Raw genomic sequence first — 27,912 nt, forward strand, 5'->3', positions numbered from 1 at the left:
CCAGACATTTGTTTCTACCCATCAAACTAATTGTTCTGACTTATAGACGCCTCCAAAGTGGTGTCATGCCATCTAATGGAAAAACAAGTTGTCTTTCTGACCTACCCAGGACTCAGGAAGCTGAATTCACAGGTAGGCTAGTTAACATCCTATGATGAAGAAGTCCCCTGCACAAGAAAACATTGAAACAAATCCAGTTTCCTTAGCCAACCTCCTTAAAACCAACCTCTTCTGCTTGGCCTATGATAGTGGTTTTTATGTTATTGTTTTGCTTTTAAATAGAGTCTAGTAAGTAGACCTGGCCTCTATTTCTGGCCTGTATCTCTGTATTCTTTTTGTTTTCTTTTCATTCTAATTGCTGAAGTGTCTAGACACTTCTCAAACGTGTACTTAAACCACCTGAAGGTCTTAAAGGTTTTTACGATTCCACTAAAAACCTATTAACCTATCAGGGCTTATGGAAGAGAGAGCAGAAAGGAAAATTCAGGCTGCTTGTTTTTGTCAGGTTATCTTGTGGGTATTGGGGAAAAAACAAACAAACAAAAAGCAATGCCATGCATCAGTGGAGCACACCTTTAATGCCAGCACTCAGGAGACAGAAGCAGGAGGACCTCTTGTGAATTTGAGGCCAGCCTGGTCTACAGAGCTAGTTCTAGGACAGCCAAGGCTACAAAAGCAGCTCTGTATCGGGAAACAAAAAAATAGCAACATGATTAAACTTCTTGAGTTAGGGTCAGAAGCAAACAAAATGAAAAGGAAACCACTGTCAGTTATGACTGTGAAATGGTAAGATGTGAAAGAATGTAACAACTAGTGTATGAAAAAAATGAGGGATATTGGAGTGAAACACTTTGTGATCCCAGCTCTTACTTTGCCTCCAGAGTTATCAGTGACTTGGAAACTAAGTCTGATTTCAGTAGCATAAATAACAGAGTTATACAAGCCAGGTGGTGGTGGCTCACATCTTTGATCTCTGATCTCATCACTTTGTAGGCAGAAGTAGGTGGATCTCTAAGTTCAAAGGCGGCCTGGTCCACAGGGTTACACAGAAAAGCCTTGTATCAAAAAAAAAAGAAAACCAAACGAACAAAACCGTTACATGTTTTCATATTCATACAAGAACCATTGGCAGCTTGGATAAAAAGAACGAGGAGGCTACTGCAGGATTAATTACACAATACCAATTTATTTCAGGAATCACTGAATTATCTAACAATTCTTTTCTAGGAGGCATTAATATAATTATTTAAATACTGAAAGAGGTGAAATACAAAACAGTGTACATTTTATGATGTGTTTTAGTTCTCTAGTATTGTTTGGTATAAAGCAAATATGACTTGGCTTTGATGCAGACAATTGTCCACCCTAAACTGTGGCCTTTTCCAAAGTGCCAACATTGAACGAACATACTCACAATTACATTATTGTTAAGTCCAGACATTACAAGTGAATTTAATATGCAGCTTGAGTCCCAGAAATGAAAAGTAAAAACAAACAAAAACCCCACAAACACACAACTAGCCAACTTGATTTAACTCAAACTAAACTTGGACATATTAGGAAGGGTCCAGCAACCGGCAAAGTCAGGGTCAGAGTACCCAGGACAACGTACTTCAGAGACACTGAAGTTAAAACCTACTACACTCTAATTGTGGTGGGTACTATTTGTCCACAATCAGCATGTCCTGTTCTAATTCATGGGGGGAGCAAAGGCATTTATAAACTAAGAAAAACAGGCTGGAGGCCATGTCTCAGAGAAAGAATAGCAGCCTAGCATTCCTGAAGCCGTGAGTTCTATGCCTAGCACAACAACCAAAGGGTGGGAGAATGAAGAGATGAAGAGGCCCCCCACAGGGAGATCAATATTTACGTCTTAAGAAAAAACAAAAGATTGATGTTCAAAGGCAGGAGAGTCAGAAGTGGTGACACATACTTGTAATCTCAGTACTGAGAACGCTGACTTAGAAGGATCTAGAGTTCAAGGACTTTAAGGACAGTATGGGTCACATAGGTAAATGCAATCTCAGGAGCCGGCATTGTTTCCCATCTGTACTAACATCTTTGTTTACCCCTTTCCAATGTTAAGAAGACATCACTTGGACAGATGTGACAGGCTGTGCTGAGCATCTGTTATCGTCACTGAGCAAAGTGACCATCTGAGAGCAGGATCACAAAGCCACTTGTTTTGTGCTGTTTTTAAGGCACAAAGTAAAAGTTTATTTGGCCGAATCCCTTGAGCAGCTTTAATTCTCTTTAATCTCCTCTGATTCATCATTTTTACTTTTCTTGAGACAAGGTTTTTCTGTGTAACAGAGCCCTAGGGGTCCTGGATTGGGCTTTGTAGACCAGGCTAGCCTCAAACTCACAGAGAATCGCCTGCCTCTAACTCCTGAGTGCTGGGATTGAAAGTGTAAACCACCACCATCTGAAGACAGATGATAATCCTAATATTTGAGAAATTGTGATCATAAAATTTTTTTTGAAACTTGGTCTCAATATGTAGCCCAAGCTTGCCTTGAATCACTATGCACTCTTATGCTTCCAAATTATTAAGATTATATGTATGTGCCATCATGATCGGGTTTAAAAACAAACAAAACAGGAGCTGGTAAGATGGCTGATCTTCAAGACAACCCGAATTCAATTCCCAGGAGCCACATGGCAGCTCATAATTATCTGTAACTCCAATTTCAGGGGATCCAACACCCTCATAAAGACACACATGCAGGCAAAACACCAATGCATATAAAACAATGAATTAAAAAACTACTTTCCGGCCGGGCGGTGGTGGCACACGCCTTTAATCCCAGCACTTGGGAGGCAGAGACTGGTGGATTTCTGAGTTCGAGGCCAACTTGGTCTACAAAGTGAGTTCCAGGACAACCAGGGCTATACAGAGAAACCCTGTCTCGAAAAACCAAAAAAACAATAAATAAAACCTTTCCTTGTCTTTTAGTATTAGAAGTTTTGGGGTTATTTTTGTTGTCTCCCCTTCATCCTTCTGGCCCACATCTGCTGCTGGTGATCAACCCAAGAGCTTCACAATACATGTCAGTGATGTGCCACTAAGGTATACCCCAAATCATGGACGTTTTTAAAATTTATTTATCTATTTATTTGGTTTTTCAAGACAGGTTTTCTCTGTGTTGCCCTGGCTGTCCTGGAACTTGTTCTGTAGTCTAGACTACCCTCAAACTCAGAGATCCGTCTGCCTCTGATTCCCAAGTGCTGGGATTAAAGGCTTGTACCACCTCCCCCAGCAAATGTATTTATTTATTTATTTTTTATATTTATTTTTTTATATGTAAGTACACTGTAGCTGTCTTCAGACACTCCAGAAGGGGGAGTCAGATCTCATTACGGATGGTTGTGAGCCACCATGTGGTTGCTGGGATTTGAACTCCTGACCTTTGGAAGAGCAGTCGGGTGCTCTTACCCATTGAGCCATCTCACCAGCCCCTATTTTTAAGATATATGTGTATGTGTGTGTGTTCATACACAAGCCCGTGTTCAGATGCCCAGAGAAGCCAGAGGCATTAGAATCCCTAAAGCTGAAGTTATCGGAAGTTGGTGAAACACTACATGAGTTCTGGGAACTGAACTTGGGTCCTCAGCAAGAAACAACCACTCGGCCATCTCTGTAGCTCCTAGAAGTATTTTTGAAATTAGAAATGTGTATATCTTTTAACTATGCATGCAGTGAGTAAGCAGATAGCTGGCTCAGAAAGTCAATCCAGTGTTCTGTTTACAACAGACCAGACAATGACATAAACTCAGGAGGAATTATCCAGGACAGGGAATGACACGTGGTGTCAAATATTTGTACATTTACATCAGTAACAATTCATGAAGAACATAGTATTCTATGAAAGTACTAACAAAGTCAATTAAAAATGTATTGTTATGGTATAGTCATAACAAAACAGGGCCGTTCCAAGATTCTCAACCCAGCCCTGTCCTGGAAGACCTGAAGGAAGAAGCTGATTCCATGATCTTTCCACCTATGAGGACAAGTCTCAAATCAGCTTTAGAGAAAATTGCTTTAAGAAAAATCTTTGTTTTTGTTTCTAGCCCAAAACTTAGAAAATCAAAACAAGCTGAGTCTGGTGACGTGGGGAAGGGATGGCCAGAGCAAATCACAATAGGTCATTTCCTAATTAAACATAGGACACAGGCAGAAATTCCAAATAATAGTAAGAAGCCAGGCATGTAGAGCTCTGAGCATACTTAGACAAGGTCTGTGGGAAGGCCAGAAGAGCTCTTCCAACCAATACCCACAAGCACGTGCTCTTCGGTATCAGCAGCTCCACAGCCAGATCTTGAGCAGACAGGTCTACTACACAGATTAATCCAACGTCTGCCATCTGTCCTCCACTGGACCTTTATTTTGAGAAGAGCAAAGAGGAAGGAACTAGAAACCTGGGCAAAGTCAAATGAGAGAACATCTTCACAATGGAGGTGGGTGACCTTACATAGCATAGTAAAGACACACCTAGCTGATGTCTAGCACACATCAGCTTCTTTTAAAAGTTGGCTTATGGATTAAAAGGCCTCATTTTGATCCATCATCATGGCAGATGGCTTTTTCAAGTAAATAAAATGTAGACATAATTATTGCTCTTTTTCACCCCAATATCTTTTTGAACCACCATGTGCACGAAAGACTTAGAGCAGGGAGGACCAGTGAGACCTGGACAAGGAGTGCCAGTGGCTGCAGCTTGTAAGTAATGGAGTCTTAGAGACTGGCTAGCAACAGACTGCACCCCACACACAACTCACAAAATGCCGAATAATGTAGAACCTCAGAGTCCTAACCCAAGGCCCACTGTTGTCCTCCACTCCACCTTAAGCTCTGGAGACCTGGTGGCTCAAGCAGTCATCATATGATCCCTGATGAAGTTAGTTGTGCATGTACACTTTGATGTACCTTACATGGAGACACTCGAGAAACCTCTACAGGCATCTGCTATGTCAAAAAGCAGTGTCCCTTTAACTACAGCATAGCCTGTAAACATTCAAATGCTCTTCAAAACTTCCCTGTCATCCATCCTGAAGGGAAATCTTCATAGGGTAGCCAACCGTGCTATTCAGAATAGCCCACTTCACATTCACATACTTAAAATGGAAAAGCTCTCCAGACCATCTGTTTGAATTTGCTGCCAACTTCCTAGAATGGGCAACCACAAAATGGTAGCAGAAACATGGGACAACAACCCTGGAACAGGGTAGTTCAATGTAGCACAGGCCAAGGAGGAGACACTTCTCCTTCACACAGCACTGTCTCCGTGGCAGGAGAAACTTGTCTATTCTGCCTGCTACTCTGGGTTTATGGCTCCATGCTAGAGTCATTGGCATCTGGAATGTCTGTTTCATAGACTGTCAAGAACCAAGAGGCTTCCGTGCCTGTAGTAGTGGTGGTGGTGGTGATAGAAAAGTTTAGGTCTCCTGGATGGCATCAAACAGACAGCAACTCGGGATGATTCTGAAGCCTGTGCTTATTCCACAGTGCAGGCTGGGCACTGAGACACTGGTTCACTTGCAGCCAGGGAAGCTGTAGATCATTTGATCCCTCCTGTGGTGCTCTGCTAGGCAGAAGCTGAATCCCAAATTCCCCATCTGATTTCCAGGAGAGATCTGCCCTGCATCATTTTCCTCTCTCTTCCACCATGGAGTACAGAAGGAACATCTAGGCCTGGATCTACACAGCATCAGGTGATCAGTGGTGCTGTCTAGAGTCCTGGGGAACAAGGAGCTCTGTGTCATCTTCTAGGTTTCGGCTGGTGGCTGTGACCAGACTCTGCATAGTCTCCTGCTGATACTGCCTGGCCTTGTTGTAGAGCAAGACACCCACTGTGACAAGGATGGTGCCAATGGCAGACAGGCTAGTAATTTTGTTTCCAAAAACGATGATGCTGAGCCAGATAGACAAGGCGTGCTTCACAGTACTGGCGACACTACAGCAGTAGAGATAACAGTCAGACTCTGGGTTCACACCCACACAGGGTATAGCCTGCAGCTGGCAGTAACTACAAATGTCACACAATGCAACAGTGCTGTGTTGTCCATCCAGGGTCTCAGCCCCAAGAGGGACATGGATAAGGCGCCCACCACAGAGGGGCTAGGAGCATTTGGGGGTTCACCTGCATCTTCGCTCTTTTATTTCCCAGGTTTATTCTTTTTTTAATGAAAAATTTTAAAACAAGGGCTGAAGAAATGTCTAAGTAGGTAAGAGCAATGGCTGCTCTTTCAGAGGACCTGGGTTTGGTTTCCAGCACCCATTTGGTGGCTCAAAACTGTAACTCCAGTCCCAGGGAATCCAATGCCCTCTTCTGACTTCCATGGGCACCAAGCATGCACATGATGTACATGCATATACATTCCCCACTACCTGGGATTGATGAAGGAGCCTTGTCACTTGTGCTTCAGCTTTCTGTCTTCCCTTCAGTTATAGCCAGGCCAACATCTATCTCTCTAAATAGATGAGGCTGCTTAGAATGCTGCCTCTGCTTCCTAAGTACTGTGATTATAAGAGTGCATTATCACACCCAGTTTGGCCTTAGTTTTTTGACTTTTTAAAAAACCATCTTATTTATTATTTTACTTCTTGTGTATACATACAAAGATTCTCTTTTTTTTTTTTTTTTTTTTTTTTTTTGGTTTTTCGAGACAGGGTTTCTCTGTATAGCCCTGGCTGTCCTGGAACTCACTTTGTAGACCAGGCTGGCCTCAAACTCAGAAATCCGCCTGCCTCTGCCTCCCGAGTGCTGGGATTAAAGGCGTGCGCCACCACGCCCGGCACAAAGACTCTCTTATAAACACCACCTGCCAATAAAAAAGCTTATGGCTACCCGGCAATGGTGGTGCATGCCTTTAGTCCCAGCACTTGGGAGGCAGAGGCAGGCAAATTTCGGAGTTTAAGGCCAGCCTGAGTTCCAGGACAGCCAGGGCTACACAGAGAAACCCTGTCTCAAAACACCAAAAAAAAAAAAAAAAAAAGCTTATGGCCAATGAGCTTAGGCAGAAAATAGGAGGTGGGACATATTCTGGTAGGGATAGAAAGAATCTGGAAAATAGTCAGAGGTGAGATAAACTCAGGTTAGAATAAGGGAAGATTCACCCCACATTGCAGAGAAGACAGAAGTAAACCAGCTAATGTAGCTGAACTCAAGTTAGAATAAACGGGATAATAAGTTAAGAGATAGTTGAGAACAAGACAAAGCTTATTGCCTAGGGCATTTATTAATAAATAGTCTCAGAGTCATTATTTATAGGAATTAAGTGGTCAGGAAGAAAAAATAGCTTTTACATGTGTGAGTTTTCCTGCATGTCTCTATGTGCACACACTCCTGATGCTCACAGAAATAGGGGGAGAGGATGAGATCCCCTGAAAATGGAGGCTTTGGATGGTTGTAAATCACCATGTGGGTGCAGGGAATCAATTCCAGGTCTTCTTCAAGAGCAACAAGTGCTCTGAACCTGTAAGTTAGCTCTCTAGCTCCTCATCTTATTAGTTTTTTGAGACAAGGTCTTGCTATATACCCTAGGCTGGCGTTGAACTTGCAAGGGTCCTTCTGCATTAGTGTCCTGAATGATGGAATTACATAAGTGTGCAACCATGCTGCCTCATTTATTTGAACTAAAATGTTATTTTATTCTGTGTGTATGTGCATGTACCAGGCTGGATGTATGTGCACCATGAGACCACATAGGTCAGAAGAGGTGTTAGATCCCCTGGAACTGGAGTAATACATGGATGTAAACTGTAGTGTATGTGCTTGCTACTGAGTCCTGGTCCTCTGCAAGAGCAGTGAGCAGTCTTAACCCTGAGCCATCTTCCAGCACCTGGATTGAAATATTTTAAAGTGAAGATATTTGTGAAGTGTGCATGTGCGTGCATATATGTGTGTGTATGTGTGTGTGTGTGTGTGTGTTACCAGTGTGGAGAGAAAGAATTTTCATCATGGATCCTAGTCTTGACTCTTAACTATTCTGCTTCAAACTTCTGAGGACTATGGCGATACCCCAGCAACATTGTGATGTTTTGCCTCTAAATACGTCAGTTTACTTTCTATACAGAATGAGACAAACTCCATGCCTACTGTCAAGATCCTCACAGCCCTGAGGAGGAAAAGTAACCTTAAGAGGCTGTAATTTGTTAAGATAAACTTGTCCCAAGCACACATTTGGACAACTGTTACCAAGTAGTAACAGTTAATAAGAAATACATGAAGATGCCTGGACTTTTATTCTGTTGGTCTGGGATTATGGATAACTTAGTTTTTATTCTTTTCTGCCCCTTTGAACTTTCTATGATGAGAACAATAGGTTCTATGTGTTAGATATCTCTGGAGTAAACTGAGCACAGATAGAAATATCTGGAAAAAAACTGAGCCTGTATTGAGTGTGTATAGACTTTTTTCCTTGTTACTGCTCCCTAAAGATGCAGTGTAACAGTTATTTATAGCATTTTGTTAGTCCTAAATGTAGTTTCTGTGCAAATTCTTTGCCATTTTATATAAGGAATTTAAGATCTGTGGATTTTGAATCAGGTATGGTAGTACATGCCTGTGATCCCAACATTTGAGAAATAGCAGCAGAAAAATTATGGAATCTTTCGGTTTCCTTGGCTGTATATTGGGTCCCAGACCAACATAGGCTATATATAAGACCATTTCAAAGAGAAAAAGTAATGTGTGAATCTCAGCACTGGTGGATGGTTCTGGAACCATTCTCCCTCAGATACTACCGGAGGTCTGTGCTTATTTGTTATTTCCACAACAGAAATAAAACAAAATCTTTTTAAATAAAAGATTAATTTTTTGCAAATTTATTTATTATTATTTAATTGGTTTGTTTTTTGAAGCAAGGTTTCTCTTTATAGCTTGGCTATCCTGGAACTTCCTTAGTAGACCAGATATGCCTTGAACTCACAGAAATTCTCCTACTTCTGCCTCCTGAGTGCTAGAAATTGAAGGTGTGTGTCACCACTGCCTGGTATGAGGCTTTATTTTTATTTTATGTGTATGGAAGTTTTTGTCCGTGTGTAAGTATGCGTGTGATGTATGTGCAGTAACCAAGGAGGCCACAAGAAGGGTGTTGGATTCCCTGGAGCTGCACTTACAGGTGATTGTTAGTTACCACGTGGGAGCAGTTATCAAACCGAGAAGAGCAGCCACTGCACATTCTATAGTGCATATATGAGCCATCTCTCCAGCACATCTTTTTCTTTTTGAAGAATCACCAACATTGAAAAATGAAATATCAAGCCAGGCAAGGTGATACATGCCTTTAATCCCAGCACTAGGGAGGCAGAGGCAGATGAATCTGTATAAATTCTAAGCCATCCTGGTCTATAGAGTGAGTTCCAGGCCACCAGAGGTACACAGAGAAATCTGTCTAAAAAAAACCAAAACAGGGGGCTGGAGAGATGGCTCAGTGGTTAAGAGCACTGACTGTTCTTCCAGAGGTCCTGAGTTCAATTCCCAGCAACCACACGGTGGCTCACAACCATTTGTAATGAGATTGTGGGTTAGAAGACAGCTACAGTGTACTCATTGAAATGAATAAATAAGTCTTTGGGAAAAAAATCTTTAAAACAAAACAGAAAGACAGAAAGTGATTAAACTCAAACAGAAAAAGTACTCTTAGCCGGGCGTGGTGGCTCACGCTTTTAATCCCAGCACTCGAGAGGCAGAGGCAGGCGGATTTCTGAGTTGGAGGCCAGCCTGGTCTACAAAGTGAGTTCCAGGACAGCTAGGGGTATACAGAGAAACCCTGTCTCAAAAAAAAAAAAAAAAAAAAAGTACTCTTGTCAACTTCTATAGTAAGTGCTCAGGAATAAACATGTGGCCACCAGTGCCTATCTAGGACAACATAAACATATCCCAATATCTATCTAGACAACTCTGTCAGCTCTGTAGATAGACAAAGAATTTCAGAAAATTTTCAGCAACGTGGATTTCTAGGAAAAAATTCCCTGCAAATCTACTTCATGTAGTGATGGCACAAAATATCTAATGAATCTAATGTTCCACTCACCTGAAAGTCACAGGGGAGATCTTTCCCATCAGGGCATAGGCAGTGACACTCTGAAGGTGAAACAAGGCGCCATCTGTCAGCAGCAACAGCACGATGTCCTGGCTATAGCTGAAGCTCTTCCCACTCCTTCCAATCACAGGGATATCCTATGGACAAAACAAAAGGACACTCTTCTGGCCTATGTCTCCCTGTCACCGTCACTGCTGAGAGAATATGATGTCACTGGAGCCCGGTAACTGAAAATCAGGAACACTGAGAGCACTGTTCCCTTTGTCAGGACTCTCAGGATGTACATAAGAGTGCTACAGAAGAAACTGAAACTGCTGTGCACTGCTAATGAGAACATAAAATGTTTCAATCAACCATTCCCGTTCCAAGACTACATTCCCAAGACACACCCCCATTTGCAAAGGATGTAGAGATGAGAAATACCTTTACCATGTGTGTAACTGTGGGGGGCAAGGCAAAGACTATGTTCGTGATCACTATAGACTTCCCAGTGCAATATGCTTTAAGGAAAGAAGTTTATACAGACACACGCTTTGATAAACTAAGAGACTCAAGGAAATATGTCATGAGTCTGTCTGTAACCACACTAGATGGCCATGCAGGAAAGGGAGCTGAGGGTGGAGGAGCCTCTCAGTTTGGTTTCACATATTGACTGAGGTGGGTGTGGAGACACATTCATTTAATACTAGTAATCAAGAGGCTGAGGCAGGCGTATCTCTAGGTTTGAGGCCAACCACATACCAGACCCTGTCTCAAAACAACAAAAAACTCTGTGGACTCTGAGACAGGGTTTCTCTGTGTAGCCTTGGCTGTCCAGGAACTTACTGTAAACCAGCCTAGACTCCTCATCTACTAACGGAGATCTGCCTGCCTCTGCCTCCCAAGTGCTGGGATTAAAGGTGTATGCCACCACCCAGCTCTACTGACTGACTATTCTACAGTGGAAAAAAATATCCTTTTACAAAGGAAAAGATAAATTAAGCAAGCCTTAAAACCTTAAAACTAAGCCGGGCGTGGTGGCGCACGCCTTTAATCCCAGCACTCGGGAGGCAGAGGCAGGCGGATTTCTGAGTTCGAGGCCAGCCTGGTCTACAAAGTGAGTTCCAGGACAGCCCGGGCTATACAGAGAAACCCTGTCTCGAAAAACCAAAAAAAAAAAAAAAACCTTAAAACTAGAGGCAGAGTTCGAGGCCAGCCTGGTCTACAAAGTGAGTTCCAGGATAGCCAGGGCTACACAGAGAAACCCTGTCTTGAAAAACCAAAAAAAAAAAAAAGAAAGAAAGAAAAAAACCAAACCAAACAAAACAAAAACCCTTAAAACTAAAAATAGGCCGCCCACCCTTCTTCTCCTGAACTGTCAAAGGGTAACAGTAGTCCCAGTGTGGTGGATGCCAGGCTGGAAACCCACCATGAAGAAGGTCCATGCCGGAATCAGCAAGGCCACAGCAGCAGCACTGGTGTAGAATTGCAGTTCCGGGGCCCTGCAGTGACAGAAGATACTTGCTCTTTCCCATGCTTGAGTCTGGGCTTCTACACAGATCCTTTCAGAGAAAAACCTAAAGAATCAACAATCTAGAACTATGTCTCCCACAATGACAATGATGCCCTTGGCTCCGTAGAATGAAAGGGTCACCATGAACTGAACTGGCTGTTTGGTGGTCTGAGGAGTAAGTTGGGAAACGGGTGGATTTTCTCTCAATTTTTTACAAAGACCTGTCAAAGCTGTTCAAAACACTCCAAGTGAGTTCAGGCTCCCAGAGGTCATTCAGGGCTGTACAATAATCAAAAGTCCTACTAGGCCTTATGAAATTAGATTCAATATTGGACATGAAAGTGCATACCTTTGATCCCAGGGCTTAGGAGGCAAAGGCAAAGATCACAGGATCTTTGTGAAGTCAAGGCCAGCCTGGTCTATATAGCAAGTTCTAGGACAGCCAGGACTACGTAAGGAGATGCTGTCTCATCCCCTCCCCACTCCACTTCCACACACTACCGCCACCAAACACAAAAATAAAAATTAGAAATCCTCTTACTAGAGATACTTACGAGAACCGGTATTTGTCCCCACTGAGAAGCTTTTTTGAAAAAACATTCTGCAAACTAGAACAAAGATAAAATAACCTTTATGTGGTTAATGAGTAAGGAGCTCATAGCAAAGGCTGCAAAGGCAGACAGCCACTGGCACTTACTTGCCAGAGGTTGTCTAGGCATCATCTCATTAAGAAGTAGAACTGTGCCTATTGTCCCTATAGACAAGTAAATAGAAAAATGTAGAACCTGAATGATCTGCCATCTCAGACATCAGAGGACCACAACAGTCTTGATCTGCACACCTTGAAAAACCCAACAAGGGAAGTAGAGGCAAGAATATTCAAGGTCGGGCTGGAGAGATGGCTCAGTGGGTAAGAGCACCCGACTGCTCTTCTGAAGGTCCAGAGTTCAAATCCCAGCAACCACATGGTGGCTCACAACCATCTGTAACGAGATCTGGTGCCCTCTTCTGGAGTGTCTGAAGACAGCTATTATACTTACATATAATAAATAAATAAATCTTAAAAAAAAAAAAGAATATTCAAGGTCATCTTCAGATACATAATGAGTTAGAAGCCAGCCTGGGCTAAGCAGGACCCCGTTCCAAACATCAAAAGAAGGGTTGGAGAGATAGCTCACTTGTCAAGAGCACTTGTTACTCTTGGAAGAGGACACAGATTTGGTTCCTAGAACTGACATGGTGGCTAACAACCTTCTATAACTTAGGTTCCAGGGCATCCTGCATCCTTTTCTGACCTCCATGAATCTCTGAGGGTATCAGATACATATGTGATGCACAAACATACATGCAGGCGAAACACTCATACATCTATAATAAAAATAAATCCAAGTCAGGGGTGATGGCACACACCCTTGATCCCGGCACTCAGGAGGCAGAGGCAGGAAGGCCTCTGTGTATTCAAAGACACCCTGGTCTGCATAGTAAGTTCCAGGACAGCCAAGACTAAGTAGAGAGAACTTATCTCAAACAAACAAAGAAAACCTAAACTAAGCAAGATAAGCAAGCAAACAAAACCAAAATAAAAATAACTCTCTTGGAATGAAGTTCCCATAAATTCATATTAGGACCCAAGCCAACGAGGACCCCAAGACAAGTATGTAATTATTCATGCAGACAACCCAAGGGAAAACCACAGGTTTAAGCCAGATCAGATACACCACAGTGAAACCACACAAGTAGCCAATGGGAAACCACACAAGTAGCCAATGGGAAAATAAAATAATTCTGGCTCCAAAAGTGACCTCAGAGCCAGGTGATGGTGCTCTTGGGACAGAGTGAGTTCCAGGACAACCAGGACTACACAGAGAAACTCTGTCTCAAAAGAAGAAAGAAAGAAAAGAAAAGAAAAAAGAAAAGGGAAGAAGAGAAGGGGAAGGGGAAGGGAAACTTCAGAGACTGGAACTTGACACTGCTGCCTAGCCTCTCTTGTGCTGACAGAATAGTGATCAGGAGGCTGTCTCCAGCAACAGAACAGTGTGAATCAAGAGCATCTGTAGATGACGTTCAGGATTCACCTGGAGGTTTTGCCTTTTAGAGGCTTACTCAACAGGGCAATAAGAAAACAAAGATTCATGTTCCCTGCAGACTGGCTTCTGAGCAGAAGGTTTCAGTGTGTGTGTAAGATCAAGAGGAAGTCAGGAAAATCAGGCTGTAGAGAATGTCTAGTGATGAGGTGTTCTGTGTGGTTAACCCTGTTAGGTTCCTGAGAACCACGAACCTTGCAGGCCAGCCCAGAGGGAGTCGTTCCTAAGGTGAGCACTTCCAATTTCTGCTCATGACTGCAAAGTCAGCTTTGTCTTCTGCAGTAACAGTGATTAACAAACCTGTAGAGACTTGTGGTGACTCGTTTCCTTTTCTCAAAAAAGGAAGGCTAGACATGCTAGTACATGCCTTAAACTCCCAGGAGACAGAGGCAAGTGGATCTCTCTGAGTTCAAGGCTAGCCTGGTCTACAAAATGAGTTTCAGGAAAATCAGGGTTAAATAGGCTAAATAGAGAGACCCTGTCTCAAAAACAAAAATAGGAGAAACCTTAAACTGATTAGAAGTTCCGAATGAATAGGTTTTGTGGTAAACGTCTGTGATAGCATGGATAGAGATCACCTGTCTGATATACTATATGTGGCTAATACCTGTCGTCGCCACACTCAGGAGATGAGGCAGAGGGACTGCAAGCTCAAAGACAGACTGGATTACACAGTGAGAAAAAAATAGTGTAAAAAGGAACAGGACTGGAATATGACATCTGGCCATCAACTGACTGTGTGACTGGAACACTATCAACAGCAACCCAACATTTTCCCTTAGGACCTTGCCACATAGCTGGCATAGTCCTGACACCAGGATATAAACAGTCACTCAGGCAGGAAGAGACAAAAGAATCCAGCTACTAGCCTGGCTTCGCAGCCTTGAGATGGTCTCTGGCTTCCTCCTTGGTTTTATTTAGATTGACTATGTGACATACAGGGTTAAGCTTGTATTTTTCATGAGCCAATGACATGCTTCCTAGAATTATCGTATTAATCACAGGGTTGATCGTAGACTTTAACAGACACACATACAGAGTTCATATGTCCGGGTGGGGTGTGCATGAGTGCTGTGGTACACATGTGAAGGTCAGAAGACATATTTACTGTGGTTTCAATGTTGTTCTCTAAGGTAGTATGTACCTTAAATAACTCACTATGTATCCCTGAACGGCCTACAGCTCCAGCAGTTCTCCTACGGAGATGACAGGTATGTTCCACCACAACAGCCTAGTTACCACACTGATTATCACAATTACCCTGATGTGTAACTGTCTTTCTAGTTAGCATTTTAAGAATCAGGACTACACAGCATTAAACTCCATCTTGGTCTGAAGAAAACGCATCTTATGTGGAAGTCATTGAGAAAAACCAGGACAGTGGAGCCTGGCTCTGAGTCCCAGAAGTGGGACTGAGCTAGCTTGGGGATGAACATCTGTGGACTAAATAAAGTAAAACCAGCATGTCTTAGGCAGCCCCTCCTTCATCATTCCCCTGTGCTTGGTGACTCACCAATCCATAATGTTGGTGGATAACGCAGCTGAAAACCCCAGGATGTTGAAGCTTATTTCCGTGGCAGTGCACAACGCTAGTCCTCCCATGACTGGAATGAGGGACAGGTTGACCAGCAGCCCTGACAAGAACAAAACAGGAGTGTGCATAAGTGTAGGTGCACACAGGCGATAGCACATATGTAAAGGTTAGAGGACAACCTGTGGGAGACAGATTTCTCCTTCCACCATTATGTCCTGGGGATTGAACTCAGGTTATCACCCTTGGCAGCTGACTCTCTCAGCCACTGCTGGCTCCTTCAGTTTGTTTCTTATTGGGAAGAAAAACAAAAAAACAAAAAAGCAAAAACCAACGAAACAAACAAATACCAAACCAAGCCAGGTATGGTGCACATCTTTAATACCAGCAATAGGGAGGCAGAAGCAGGCAGGTCTCTGAGTTCAAGGACAGCCTGGATACAGAGCTAGTTGCAAGACAGCCAGGGATATACAGAAAAACCCTGTCTTAAAAAACAAAAAACAAAACAAAATAAAAAACCATACTACACAATAGATTAAAATTCTCCTTCAGGGACTGAAGAGACGACTCAGCTGCTTCCGCTACTTACTGCTCTTTCTGAGGACCCCAGTTTGGTTACCCGAGGGTTATCACTGCCTGCGACTCAGTAACAGGGGATCTGACACTTTGTTTTGGCCTTTGTAGGAACTTTTTCTTTTTTTTAAAAAGGTTTATATGAGTACACTGTAGTTGTCTTCAGACACACCAGAAGAGGACATCAGATCTCATTATAGATGGTTGTGAGCCACCATGTGGTTGCTGGGAATTGAACTCAGGACCATTGGAAGAGCAGTCAGTGCTTTTGGTCCAACTTGGGCTTCACAAGAGTCAGAATTCCAGTTCTAAGTCAGGCATTTTCCAGACTGTCCCCTAGGTCAGACGTCTATCCCAGGCCACTGAGATTCACAGCTACCACACACCATCTCTTATGGAGATGGTGACACATAATTGGGAAACTTTTTTCAGTAAGCCTAGACTCCCTTTAAAACCAAGTACCTCAGGGCTGGAGAGACGGCTCAGTGGTTAAGAGCACCTCCTGTTCTTCCAGAGGTCCTGAGTTCAATTCCCAGCAACCACATGGTGGCTCACAACCATCTGTAATGGGATCTGATGCCCTCTTCTGGTGTGTCATCAGTGTACTCATATCATTAAGTAAATGATATTTAAAAAAATATTTATTTAATCTAATATTATGCAACTTTTATTTTAGTTTTAGTTTTTTTTTTTAATCATTTTGTATGTTCTGTACCCATGTAAATGTACATCAACTGCATGCAGAGCCCGTGAAGGCCAGAAGAGGGCATCACACTGGATCCCAAGGAACTGGAGTTACAGATTATTGTGGGTATTCTGGTTTTTCGAGACAGGGTTTCTCTGTGTAGCCCTGACTGTCCTGGAACTCACTTTGTAGACCAGGCTGGCCTTGAACTCAGAAATCCACCTGCCTCTGCCTCCTGAGTGCTGGGATTAAAGGCGTGTGCAACCACGCCCGGCAGAAGATCAACTCTTAATTACTTGAACATAACTATCTTGAATATGCTGATTTTTGCTTTTAAAGATTTGTTTTGACTGATGTCTATGTGTAGGTATCTATGTGCATGTGTGTCACTTGTATGCAGGTGACCTCAATAGCCAGAACAGAGTGTGTTGGATTCCTGGAGCTGGAGCAAAGTCAGTTGTGAGGCTCAAATATGGATCCTGAGAACAAAACTTAGGATCTCTAGAATGGCAGCAAGTGCTCTTAACCATCTTAGCCATCTTTCTAGCCAGGAATATGTTGATTTTTTTTTAAAGGGTTCATGGGGTAGGAGCACTGGAGAGGAACCCTAGCAGATTAGGGCACTGGCTGCTCTTGCAAAGGATCTGGGATGATTCCCCACACCCACATGGTGGCTCATAACCATTTGTAAATCCAGCTCCAGGAAACCCTTGGGCACCAGGCACCATAGCAAGCACACATACATGAAAGTAAAAAATCCATACACATACAATTTTAAATTTTTTAAGGAAAAGTTCATAGGGTGTGTATCTGACATGCTAAGGAAATAAGTACATCTGGCTTCCTAAGCCTTGGGGAGGATGGAAAAACAGTTGCTGTAAGAGTCACAAATCGCGAGCTAGAGAGATGGCTCATTGGTTAAGAGCATTGACTGTTCTTCCAAAGGTCCTGTGTTCAAATCCCAGCAACCACATGGTGGCTCACAACCATTCTGGTGCCCTCTTCTGGGGTGTCTGAGGACAGCCACAGTGTACTTACATATAATAAATAAAAAGGTCACAAAGCACCAGGCAGTGGTGGCGCATGCCTTTTATCCCATCACTCAGGAGGCAAGGGCAGTCAGATCTCTATAATAAGTTCAAGTCCAGCCTGATCTACAGAGCTATTTCCAGGAGAGCCAGGGATATACAGAGGAACTCTTGTCTCCAGAAAATGCCAAAAGAATTACAAAGTACACTGGGGAGGCCACCCTACTCCATTAAAGAGGGAGTGCCTATCACTTATCAGCTTTGGATCAAAGATCAGCCCTTGGGATGGTCATTTTCCAGTCCCTACTCTCTTCCCCACCCAGCTGGAAGCCAAAAAGTACAATCCTCCTTTGACCCCCGCATTCTCCCTTAACAACAGCCCCAGCACACAGTAGGCTTGATGAAGCACTTGCTCAAAGGACTGCAGAAGACCACATGTGACCTCCAAGGACACTTTTCAAACATTGAGAGCAAATGACAGTAGCAGTGTCGGTCCTAGGTCTGTCACTGCCCTTTGCTCTGAGACGCTCTAGAAAGCTGAACAAAACCCGGCTTATGAAGGGCAGTCAGTAACACTAGAGGTGCAAAAAAGGATGAGGAGGTCCAGCCCAGACAGAAGGACCCACAGAGGCCTTACCTGTGTACTCCCCCAGAATCATCCGAGACATGATCACTGTGAAAATGGGAGCCGAGCTCTTCACTGTCTCAGCAAAGGACACTGCCACATTCTTGAGGCTGACCAGCCCCAAAACCACCGTTGCAAACCTCAAAACAAGAAAAGAACACCGTGAGAAGGATCTGTCTACTTATAAAACAAAGACTCTAAGTCATGAACAGTGGCACATCTTGTTCCTCATCTCAACCAGGAAGTTAAGTCCCAAGTAAGGATGTCAACCATTACACTCAAGGATGGCAAACACCTTCCAACCATTGCTGCGTTCCTTTATTTTTTAAGGACAGGGTCTAACTATATAGCCCTAGCTGACCTGGAACTCACTATTAGACTAGACAGGCTTTGAATTCACAGAGAGCCGTCTGCCACTGTCGCTTTATAGAAGATTCTGAGAGACAGCCAGGCATGGCAGTGCACAGCTTTAATCCCAGCACTCAGGAGGTAGAGGCAGGCAGATCTCTTGTGAATTTGAGGCCAACCTAGTCTAAAATATGAGTCTAGAACACCCAGGACTATTATACAAAAAAACCCTGTTCTGAAAAACCAGCCAACCAACTAACCAAAGAATCCGAGAAGGAATGCACACATGTATTAAAGGTCACAAAACTAAAATCTAACTGCTTAGATGTCCCACAATTGTAGGGCCCTATAATTGTATCCTGTACCCTGAACACACAATCAACAGCAAAAATCACCAAGGCTTCCAATAGGGTTTCCATACTTAGTAACTAGAAAGATATTTTATATCTTAAGAAGGGAAATTATTAAGACAATGCACACATTTTTACCTCATGAGGCCCACAAAGAGCATAGTCATGATAAAATTGGGTGGGTAAGAAAGCCGGGTTTTGTGTTGATATAAACAGCAAGGAACAAATATTTTAACACATCCAATTAACGTTGTTGACAGCATCTGCACAGCACCTGTGGAGGGAAGCATGAGGCCAAGCTGAGAACGAGTTTCCCACACAAGAGCACTGAATATCACACTGCATTCCAGAAGCACATCTGGGTAAGTCCCCTTAGCCCTTTCCCTCCCTCCAGGTGGCCTGTGGTCACTCATCACTGGAGCCACCAGAAGTGCAGCAGGGAGACATTACCTAACATGCTGGGCTCTCCCTCTAACAGGGACAGGATGTATTTGTTGAGGAACAGTGTACAGAAGCTGAAGAAGAACCACAGTGTGAGGTAGACGAGAGCCCTTGAACTCCACACACCCAGATCCGACTCAATGACAGTAGTCTCCGTGATGGTGACAGTGAGCAGGCTCTCCTCTGGGCTGCCATCACCTTTTGTAAAGACAATCTTCTCACTCCGGTGACCAAAAAGAGACCCCCAAGTGAGAAGTGTTTTTCCCTTGGGCTCTTCCTCGCAGCCAGGTGCTGTCTCCTCCGGCACTTGGGATTTTGCTGCTGATGACATGCTGAGGGCACTTTCGAGGAGGGAATCTCAAAGACGGACCACATGGATCAAAGCAACTGCCCAGGCAGAGAGACACAGCTGGAGGAAGAGGCAGCAGTCCTGGTCTGCGTGAATGTTGACTCCAGCATGCTGGTCTCCAGCAAAGTAAGGAAGCAAAGGCTAAAATGGTAAGAAAAGAAACCACATTACTAATTTTGAACATCTTATATTTTTTGTAACCTGTGTAAGATGCATGTGACACCTGAATGTATCTAAGTGCAGACATATGTAGAGGCCAAAGAACAACCTGCCTTGTACCTTTGTTTGCTGTCATTTTTATTGTTTGCCACTAAGTGAGCTAGTTAGTCTGCACGCTTCCAATGGTCCTCCTGCCGATATTTTCTATCTTACCTTCTGAAGATTCTCCTGGATTTTTATTTTCAATATTGCCAAAGAAGCACTGAGATTATAATTGCCAGGCCTTGGAGCCTACACTGAGCTCAGGAGGTACCAAACTGGGTCAACCCTCTTCTTTTTCTTCTTCCCAGGTTGGTTCAGCCCACAGCAGGCCTTGCCCCCAGTCTCTAATAACATTGTCTGCATCTTCTGAGCCCTTTCAGAAACCAGGAAACAACCATAGATAGAAGGAACTGAGTGTTCCTCTCAAACTGCTATTTTTCATGCCTGGTTTCTCCATACCTTCCACTGAAACCCTCTGAACTTTATCCAAAGCCTCTACCTGTTCCTAACTGGAATGCTGATTCACCACATTGAATATTTAATTTATGAGAAGTTCTTCTTGATTCCATTTCTTTTTTTTTTTTTTTTTTTGAGACAGGGTTTCTCTGTGTAGCCCTGGCTGTCCTGGCACTCACTTTGTAGACCAGGCTGGCCTCGAACTCAGAAATCCGCCTGCCTCTGCCTCCCGAGTGCTGGGATTAAAGGCGTGCGCCACCACGCCCGGCCTTGATTCCATTTCAAACTGGCCTGTTCTCATTTTGTTCTTTCATTCCTCTTTCACATCCTTTATTGTCTCTGCTGGTTTATTATCCATAGATCATAGCGACTAGGTCCATTTTTTTCTTGGTTACTACACAGGTGATGTAGTAGAGAGCATCTCAGACTACATCCCTTCATCTCTTATCCTAGCCTAAGATTTGCCCAGGGCTCAGGACCAATTTTATGTTACTTTCTAGGCAGACACTACACTAATGGCATCAACTTAAAGCTTGGCCCAAGGATGCTCAGGCCTGTGCTACAATGTCTGTAGGTGAGAAGTCTACCACCATAAGCCAAACCATCCTGTTCTCCTGTAGATACTGGCATTTTCCTAGTACTGGCTTTGAGCAGGGTCTCATCTTTGACCTGCTTCGTCTAATGAGGACCAAGGTCACCTCCTGCCCAAAGAACACATCATAGAGTGCTTGCCTACCATGCACAAACCCTGAGATTTGCACTCTGTACTGAAGCTAATACTGGCTTCTGCCTTCCACAGGGACCAGGCATATACGTGGCTCACATATACACATGAGACAAGTACCCACACACGTAAAAAATAAGACAAATTTAAAAAAGGGCACTGTAGTGACAATTCTGGAATTTTGGTTTCTTTAAAAACACAGAACTATTCTATAGATATGGCTTTGTTTTAGTCCCAGGTGTGGGGTAAGGGGCCGCTTTGGACTGTCTGCAGCAGCTGACTATGCATCGCCTCATGCTCTAGCAGAGACATGGTTTTGCCAACTGCAGATAGTTTCTGAGATTGTGTGACATTTGGAATTCTGGAAACTTTTCAGAAGGTAGATAAATGTTAGGACCATACTAGGCGGGGTTGGTGGTTGGTGGTTGTTCAAGGGTGCAGTTTGTTAGTAGTCCTGCTCGAAGAAGAAATAAATTAGATTTGGGGATTCATTCTCTCTCTCTCTCTCTCTCTCTCTCTCTCTCCTTTCTCTTCTATCTAATGATAGGGAATGAAACTGGAGGGATAAAGGGAGGAAAAAAGAACCCACAAAGTAGCAAAGACCAGATACAGGGCACCTCTTCTTTTTAGGTGTAAGAGTGCTTTGCCTGCATGTATGTTTGTGCACCAGGTACATGCCTGGTACCTGCAGAAGTCAGAGGGTCTGATCACCTAGAACTGGAGTTGCAGAGGGTGTGAGCCAGCATGTGGGTGATGGGAATCAAACTCAGGACTTTAGCAAGAGCAACAAGTGTTCTTGATCACTAAGCCATCTCTCTACGATCATGCCTCTTTTTGAGGACCATTACAGATATCAGCTCTGGATTGTACGTCTAGCATCATGCCCTTCTGGACATCAGAATTTCTACCTCAGCAGCACCGTTAGTTCCTACTTCCATGTTTGCATGTGCCTGACTCATATAAAATATTCTATATGTACACTGAACAATGCACACACTGCCTGCCAGTGAAGACCTCACCCTAGGTACTTTACTCATCTCACTGTAGCTCAGAGGACCTGACACTCAGCTGCGAGACTTTACAGTCTGACTTGCTCTTAATGTGGGCAACACCAGAGTCTGTTCCCTTCTCCACCTACAGCTCTGCCAAGTCTCATCATTACCTTGGTGTCCCCTAATCCTAGCAAGTATCTTTCTTGCTGCTATTGTGACCCTTCAGTACATAGAAGCCTTGTAGTGTGTCCTAGAGCATTATGGGACTGGCACTGCTCCCCTAGCCCTCTAACTGCTGTTGTGCCAGACCCTGCTGTTTTCTTCTTCCTCATGACAGGCAATGCCACACTTTGGTTCTAGTGGCAACCTTCTGGGTAGCTAAACCTCCTAGGCTCTAGGACTGGCCAGACCCTGTGCTGGGATGAAAAGAGAGTTCATGGGCTGGAGAGATGGCTCAGTGGTTAAGAGCACCGACTGTTATTCCAAAGATCCTGAGTTCAAGTCCCAGCAACCACATGGTGGCTCACAACCATCTGTAATGAGCTCTGTCACCCTCTTCTGGTGCATCTGAAGACAGCTACAGTGTACTTACATATAATAATAAATAAATCTTAAAAAAAAAAAAAGAGTTCATGATTACTATATCCCTTTCCTGCCCAGGAGAGCAGACTGACTGAAGATAGAATGGCCGATTTACTATCTGGAAGGCAGCAGACAAAAAAGAAGGGGCCCAATATCCTGAGCAGTGAAGTCAGAGAAGCTTGAAGAAAGTTTCATATTGTGTTTCAGGCCCTTTGATGAGTCAAGGGTAGTCAAGCAAGGAGAAGCTGAGAGAAGCCACCCCACTGCCCCAAACACAATGTTCTGTTCACTCCGCTAGTCAGGACCATCTAACAGTGCCAAATGCAAATAGACTCCATATGTTAATTGTTCAGATATGACTTACCTTCCTTCCTTCTTTCCTTCCTTCCTTTCTTTCTCTCTCTCTCCTCTTTCTTCCTTTCTCTTTAAATTTATTTATTTTATGTATATGAGCACAGTGTAGCTGTCAGACACACATGGTTGCAGTCAATGAAGCTGGGGAGGAGTGAGAGAACCAAAGAGCCACCTACTCCTCAACATTAGACATGGAACTTGAGGTTCACGCCATACTAGTTTGCTTTGTTTCAGCGTTTCTTCACTGTGCCCCCTTCCTCCCTTTGGAATGTAATGTATACTCTATGCTATTGTATGTTGGAAGTATAAATTTAATTTTCACCTTACATGGGATTACAGTTAAGAGACTGCTTTAAGGCACAAAAGTGATTTTGGACTTTTAAAAAGTCTTGACTGAAAGACTATGGGGACTTTTGAAGTTGGCCTGAATGCATTTTTCTTTATGATATGGCTATAAAACCCTTGTGGCAAGGGAAAAGAAGGTGGTGTTTTGAATAAGAACAGCCCTACAAACTCTAATATTCGAATGCTTGGTCCCCAAATGGTGAGACTATTTGGTAAGATTAGGAGTGTGGCCTTGTTGGAGGAAGTGTGTCACTGGGGATAAGTTTGAGGTTTCAAAAGGCAGTGGTGAACATATAGGCCTTTAATCCCAGAACTGGTAGGCAGAGGCAGATGGGAGTTTGTGGCCAGCCTGATCTACAGAGAGAGTTCCAGGACAGGCAGGATTACACAGATTAACCCTGTCTTGAAAACAACTCCAGTCCCAGGGGGATTCAATGTCCTCTTCTGGCCCCTGGAGGGTTAGGGTTAGGCACTCAAGTAGTACGCAGACATATGTGCAGGCAAAATACCTATACATATTAAAAATGATAATAATCATATAATCCTATTAACAGAAGAAACTCCTGAACAGTTATCTATGTCAGGCTGAAGACTGAAAGTGCTCTGATCAATACTAAGCACAAAGTTCAGCCCTGCTTATCTTGCAGAATCAAGGGCCAGGAATTCCAGATTGAGCAGGAAGTAAATACTGTGGAAAATGGAAGCCATATTCAGTCCTAAAGACAGTTACCACATGCAGGCAGCTCTCTAGTTATGCCTAGATCACCATTCCCATGAAGTACTTTCAATAAACGATCTCCCCTCACTCTGCAAAAGCACAAGAAAGTTACTAATCCAGAGGGTATCACCATAGAACAAGTGTCACTAGCTATGGACTCCCGGCTCATTGTAAGAATGATAGAATTAGAGGATCATTTGGAGCTGGTGCTCTAAGTGGTTAAGAGCACTTGCTGAACTTCCAGAGGACCCAGGTTTGATTCTCAGCAAACCTGGAGTATACAACTATCTGTAACTCCAGTGCTAAAGGTATTCAATGGCCTCTTCTTGTCTTAGAAGGCACCAGGCATGCACATGGTACAGAGACAACAATGAGGCCAACATGCACATACATAAAATTATAAAACTACAGATTATTTGTTAGCTCTCATAATACCATATGGTCAAGCTCTTGGAGAGGTAGCAAAGACCTCTGGGAGCAGAGTTTAGCTCTATAGATGAACCAAGGGCTACTCAGCTCTAACGCTGGCAGAGTCTGACTCACCCACCCAGTCCTGGTCCAGTTCCCAGACCACAATTTGCATCAATTACAAAGAAAAGAAGGTATTAACCTGCAGGAAGCTGAAGACCACCAGCAGCAACAAGCTGCCTGCATTTAAGAACTTGTAGGTGAGCCGGGTATGGTGGCGCACACCTTTAATCCCAGCACTCGGGAGGCAGAGGCAGGCGGATTTCTGAGTTCGAGGCCAGCCTGGTCTACATAGTTGAGTTCCAGGATAGCCAGAGCTAAACAGTGAAACCCTGTCTTGGAAAACCAAAAAAAAAAAAAAAAAAAAACCAAGAGTAACCCAGGCTGGCCTTGAATGTGTCAGTTCTTCTGAATCAGCCTCCAGAACGCTGGAACCACAGGCACACACCACGATTCCTGGCTCACAATGTCATTTTTATCCCATTCAGCATTATATCTTTCCATATTCTAGTTCCATGGACCCTAGGTTAAGAATGTCTGGGCTGCTTGCTTTGTGGGGAAGGGGTGAACCAGCCCTTGGGGGGGGGGGCGAGTCTAGGCTGGTGCAATGGCTCAGGGAGTAAAGGGACTTTCTGACAATCCACATATGTGCCATGACATAGATGGGGTCACTCAAACTTTTAGTGGAAGACAGTCCACTGGTAGAGGGCTAGTCTAGCAAAGCCCTAGATTCAATCCCCAATAGAAAACGGAGGGACAGGAAGGGGGAGAATCGGGGTAGATATAAGGAAATGTTTGTTCTGAAACAGAGGACTGAGGTACTCAAATACTTGGCCAAGACATCTGGATTGGTCAGTGGTTATTTAATGAAAACAATACATCAAGTCTCCAAATACCATGCATGTCTAAAAGTTTATCTAAGGGAAATAATAACCCAGAAAAGGGCCTGCATGGGCTCACAATCTGCCCCCCCATCCTGCTTCTAACAGTGACACTTCACTCAGTAGTGAAGAATTTGTACTGAAGGGACAGTCACTCACTCCTGACTAAAGTAACACATTGCATTCTGTGGCTTTATGATAGTGTTTATCACTTTTGAAGGATGGATATTTTCAGGATCACTGGTGTGATGTGCTCAGATTTAAGACATCAACAGCTGGGGACATCCACAATACCAGCCACAGGATCTCCATCTTGTGGACAGGTCCTTCATGTTGTTCTCTGTCTCTCCATCTTCTGCACTGGAAATGAATCGCTTTAATATAAAAGCCTTCCTATCTCTTCACTTAATGGGCCTTCTTTTGCTATTTAAAATTCTCTGGTGGTGCTTTCAAATGTGCTCTGCAACCAGGGATACTTGTAGTACAGTCCCATAATTGCAGTACTGAGAGGATGAGGCAGGAGGGTCACAAGTTTAAGGCCAGACTGGGCTACCCTGTAAAGATCCTGTCTTAAAAGAAAAAAAGCACAAAAAATTATTTTCCAGTTTTTTTAATAGAGTACATTCATTCCATGAGCGGGCGACTAGACAAACACTGAACAAGGACCCCCCACACACACACCTAGTCTGCAGTTTTACTTTTTATTTTGCATTTCAAGGATTCAAAACATCAATGCTTCAAAGAGCCTGTTTCATGCCTGAAAAGTACCGGTTGAAGAAAAACCGCTGGCAGGCTAAAATAAAGTTGAGGCTTGGGACCTGGCTGAGTCGCCCATTCCACGGCACAAAATAAGACGTTTGGGGAGGCAAAATCAGTACACGCCGACAGATGACAGGGTGCCTGCACTTGTCATTGGGTATCGCTTCCTTTCCGGCGCCTGCTGCAGTCACAGCCCGCCCGCGATCCCGCCCGTGCCCATCACTGTCTCCACCCTACCTGTGCATCCAGCCCAGCGAAGCCCGCCACCTGCGCGCCCGGTGCCAACCGTCCCGGGCTGAGTCCAGGACGGCGTGCCCCCGGCCCCCGATGGGGTTCAGTTCTGGGGCTGCCACTGCAGTTTATGCAGAGCCTCAGCCCACGCCCACGGAAGATACAGCCAGCTTGCCCGCGCCGCCGACTCGGGGCCGAGCAGCTTCACCCAGAGGGGTCCAGAGTCAAGGGCGAGAGCCGCGAACCCTCCCACAGCCCTCCTAAGGGTTTTAGATTTGGGACACACACACTGGTGGGCGGGGAGAGAGCCGGACGTGACGCACAGGAAGCTGTGGCGGACTTCGCGCCGTTACGGGGGAGGAGAAGGACACACCCCATACAGGCACACAATGGCACCTTCCAGAACGTTACATCGCGGCCCACCACGGGGAACCAGGACGCCCTCACGGCGCATTCGCACCTTCCGTAGCGGTCCACCATAAACCACGGGGCGGGCGACGATGCGGGGCCACACCACCGCCTTGTGGCCTCCTGTTGGCACCTTCCGGAACGTCCCACCACTCCGGGGTCTGCGATGCTGGACGAACGTGCAAGTGTCGCTCCTCTGGCCTGTGGTACATTCCGGAACATTCCACCGAGACCAAGGTCGAGGAGCCAATCCTCTGAGGCCGCGAAGGTGCCGACCTCTAAGTCAAACCCAGGGGTTTGATTTCAAGGAGCCTAAAAACTGACCAGAAAGTCAGAAGACGAGAAGCGCTCAGTGGCGAACGTGCGAATAACCCCCGTACTCTCTGAGTCTTGGATGCTGCCGGGATGGGGACGGGGTCAGCACCATAGAGGCGGGGCCAGCAGCATAGCGACGGGGCGCTCGTTGGTCGAGCCTCAGAGGCCTCGCCTTCATGCAGGACGCTTGCTCTGTCGCCTGATCTCCCCAAGTAGCCGCTGGCTGTGAGACGCTTCCTGGCCCCTTTTATCCCTGAAGGTCATTTTGTGGAGAGGTTTGAGGTTGTTCCTTGCCTCAGCTCTGCTTTTGGTGAAACCTTCCTTTGTTTTTTCTTGGTTGTTTGAAAACTAGTAAGGTTTCTCCTTCAGATCTCGCTCAGAATGAGTTGGAGCTTCTTAAACCTTTTCCACTGGAAAACCCTTTCCGTATGCAAATCAAACGTTTACTGATAATCAACCTTAAGTCTATCTTAAAACAATTCTTTGCCCGGTACCGGAGACCAGCCTGGTCCACTTAGTGAGTTCCTGGACAACCAGGTCTATGTAAAGAGACCCTGTCTCAACAAACAAAAAACAAGTCTTTAGAACACAATGAGACAATGCAGTTTTACCACTTAAAAGCAAAGGCAAACTGGCTTACAAATGAGAAGATGTACTTTTTAAATTTTCGCACAGATCATTAAATCTTGACTGAATATCCCATACCACTGGACATGAGTATCTTCAGCATTTTTCAGAGTTGATGTTTTGATTTTATCAAAACCAAAGTGTGTTTGATTTTGTTGAATTGACGTATGTTTTAGAACCATATCAGTTGGAAATTCTGTCCTAACCACAAGCCAAGTTTTAACAATTTTTAAAAATGAAACTCAACTCACAAACTTAAGCAAGAATTTTGTTGTTGTTGGGCTCTTTCGTTTGTTTG

General features: G+C 44.2%; 1 protein-coding gene across 2 annotated transcripts; it reads right to left on the minus strand.

Annotated features, from left to right (window-relative positions):
* Positions 1-5,680: 5,680 nt before the first annotated feature.
* Slc35e2b (solute carrier family 35 member E2B) lies at positions 5,681-27,126 on the minus strand. Of its 2 annotated transcripts, none has more exons than XM_021161140.3 (9): positions 26,725-27,126; positions 19,214-19,694; positions 18,902-19,037; positions 18,078-18,205; positions 15,137-15,257; positions 12,094-12,147; positions 11,456-11,528; positions 10,039-10,184; positions 5,681-5,954 (listed from the first exon to the last, which is right to left on the minus strand). In XM_021161140.3, the coding sequence occupies exons 2-9, from the start codon at positions 19,533-19,535 to the stop codon at positions 5,717-5,719; spliced, it is 1,218 nt and encodes a 405-aa protein (XP_021016799.1). In that variant the 5' UTR covers positions 19,536-19,694; positions 26,725-27,126; the 3' UTR covers positions 5,681-5,716. The 2 variants fall into 2 exon arrangements, with proteins under 2 accessions (XP_021016799.1, XP_021016798.1); XM_021161139.3 differs by lacking the exon at positions 26,725-27,126 and adding an exon at positions 26,271-26,704.
* Between the last annotated feature and the right edge of the window lie 786 nt (positions 27,127-27,912).

The sequence above is a fragment of the Mus caroli genome, unplaced genomic scaffold (assembly GCF_978045245.1).
Source record: "Mus caroli unplaced genomic scaffold, Mus_caroli_1 scaffold_6, whole genome shotgun sequence".
NCBI classification, from domain to species: Eukaryota; Metazoa; Chordata; class Mammalia; order Rodentia; family Muridae; genus Mus; species Mus caroli.

What these genes read in the sequence shown, in the direction of transcription:
- Slc35e2b (XM_021161140.3), bottom strand. Translation starts at nt 19,535, where the DNA reads ATGTCATCAGCAGCAAAATCCCAAGTGCCGGAGGAGACAGCACCTGGC. An exon ending in TCCACCAACATTATGGATTG is followed by an intron (nt 12,148 to 15,136) that starts GTGAGTCACCAA and finishes TCTTTGTTCTAG; the next exon opens with TTTGCAGAATGTTTTTTCAA. An exon ending in ATCTCCCCTGTGACTTTCAG is followed by an intron (nt 5,955 to 10,038) that starts GTGAGTGGAACA and finishes CTACTGCTGTAG; the next exon opens with TGTCGCCAGTACTGTGAAGC.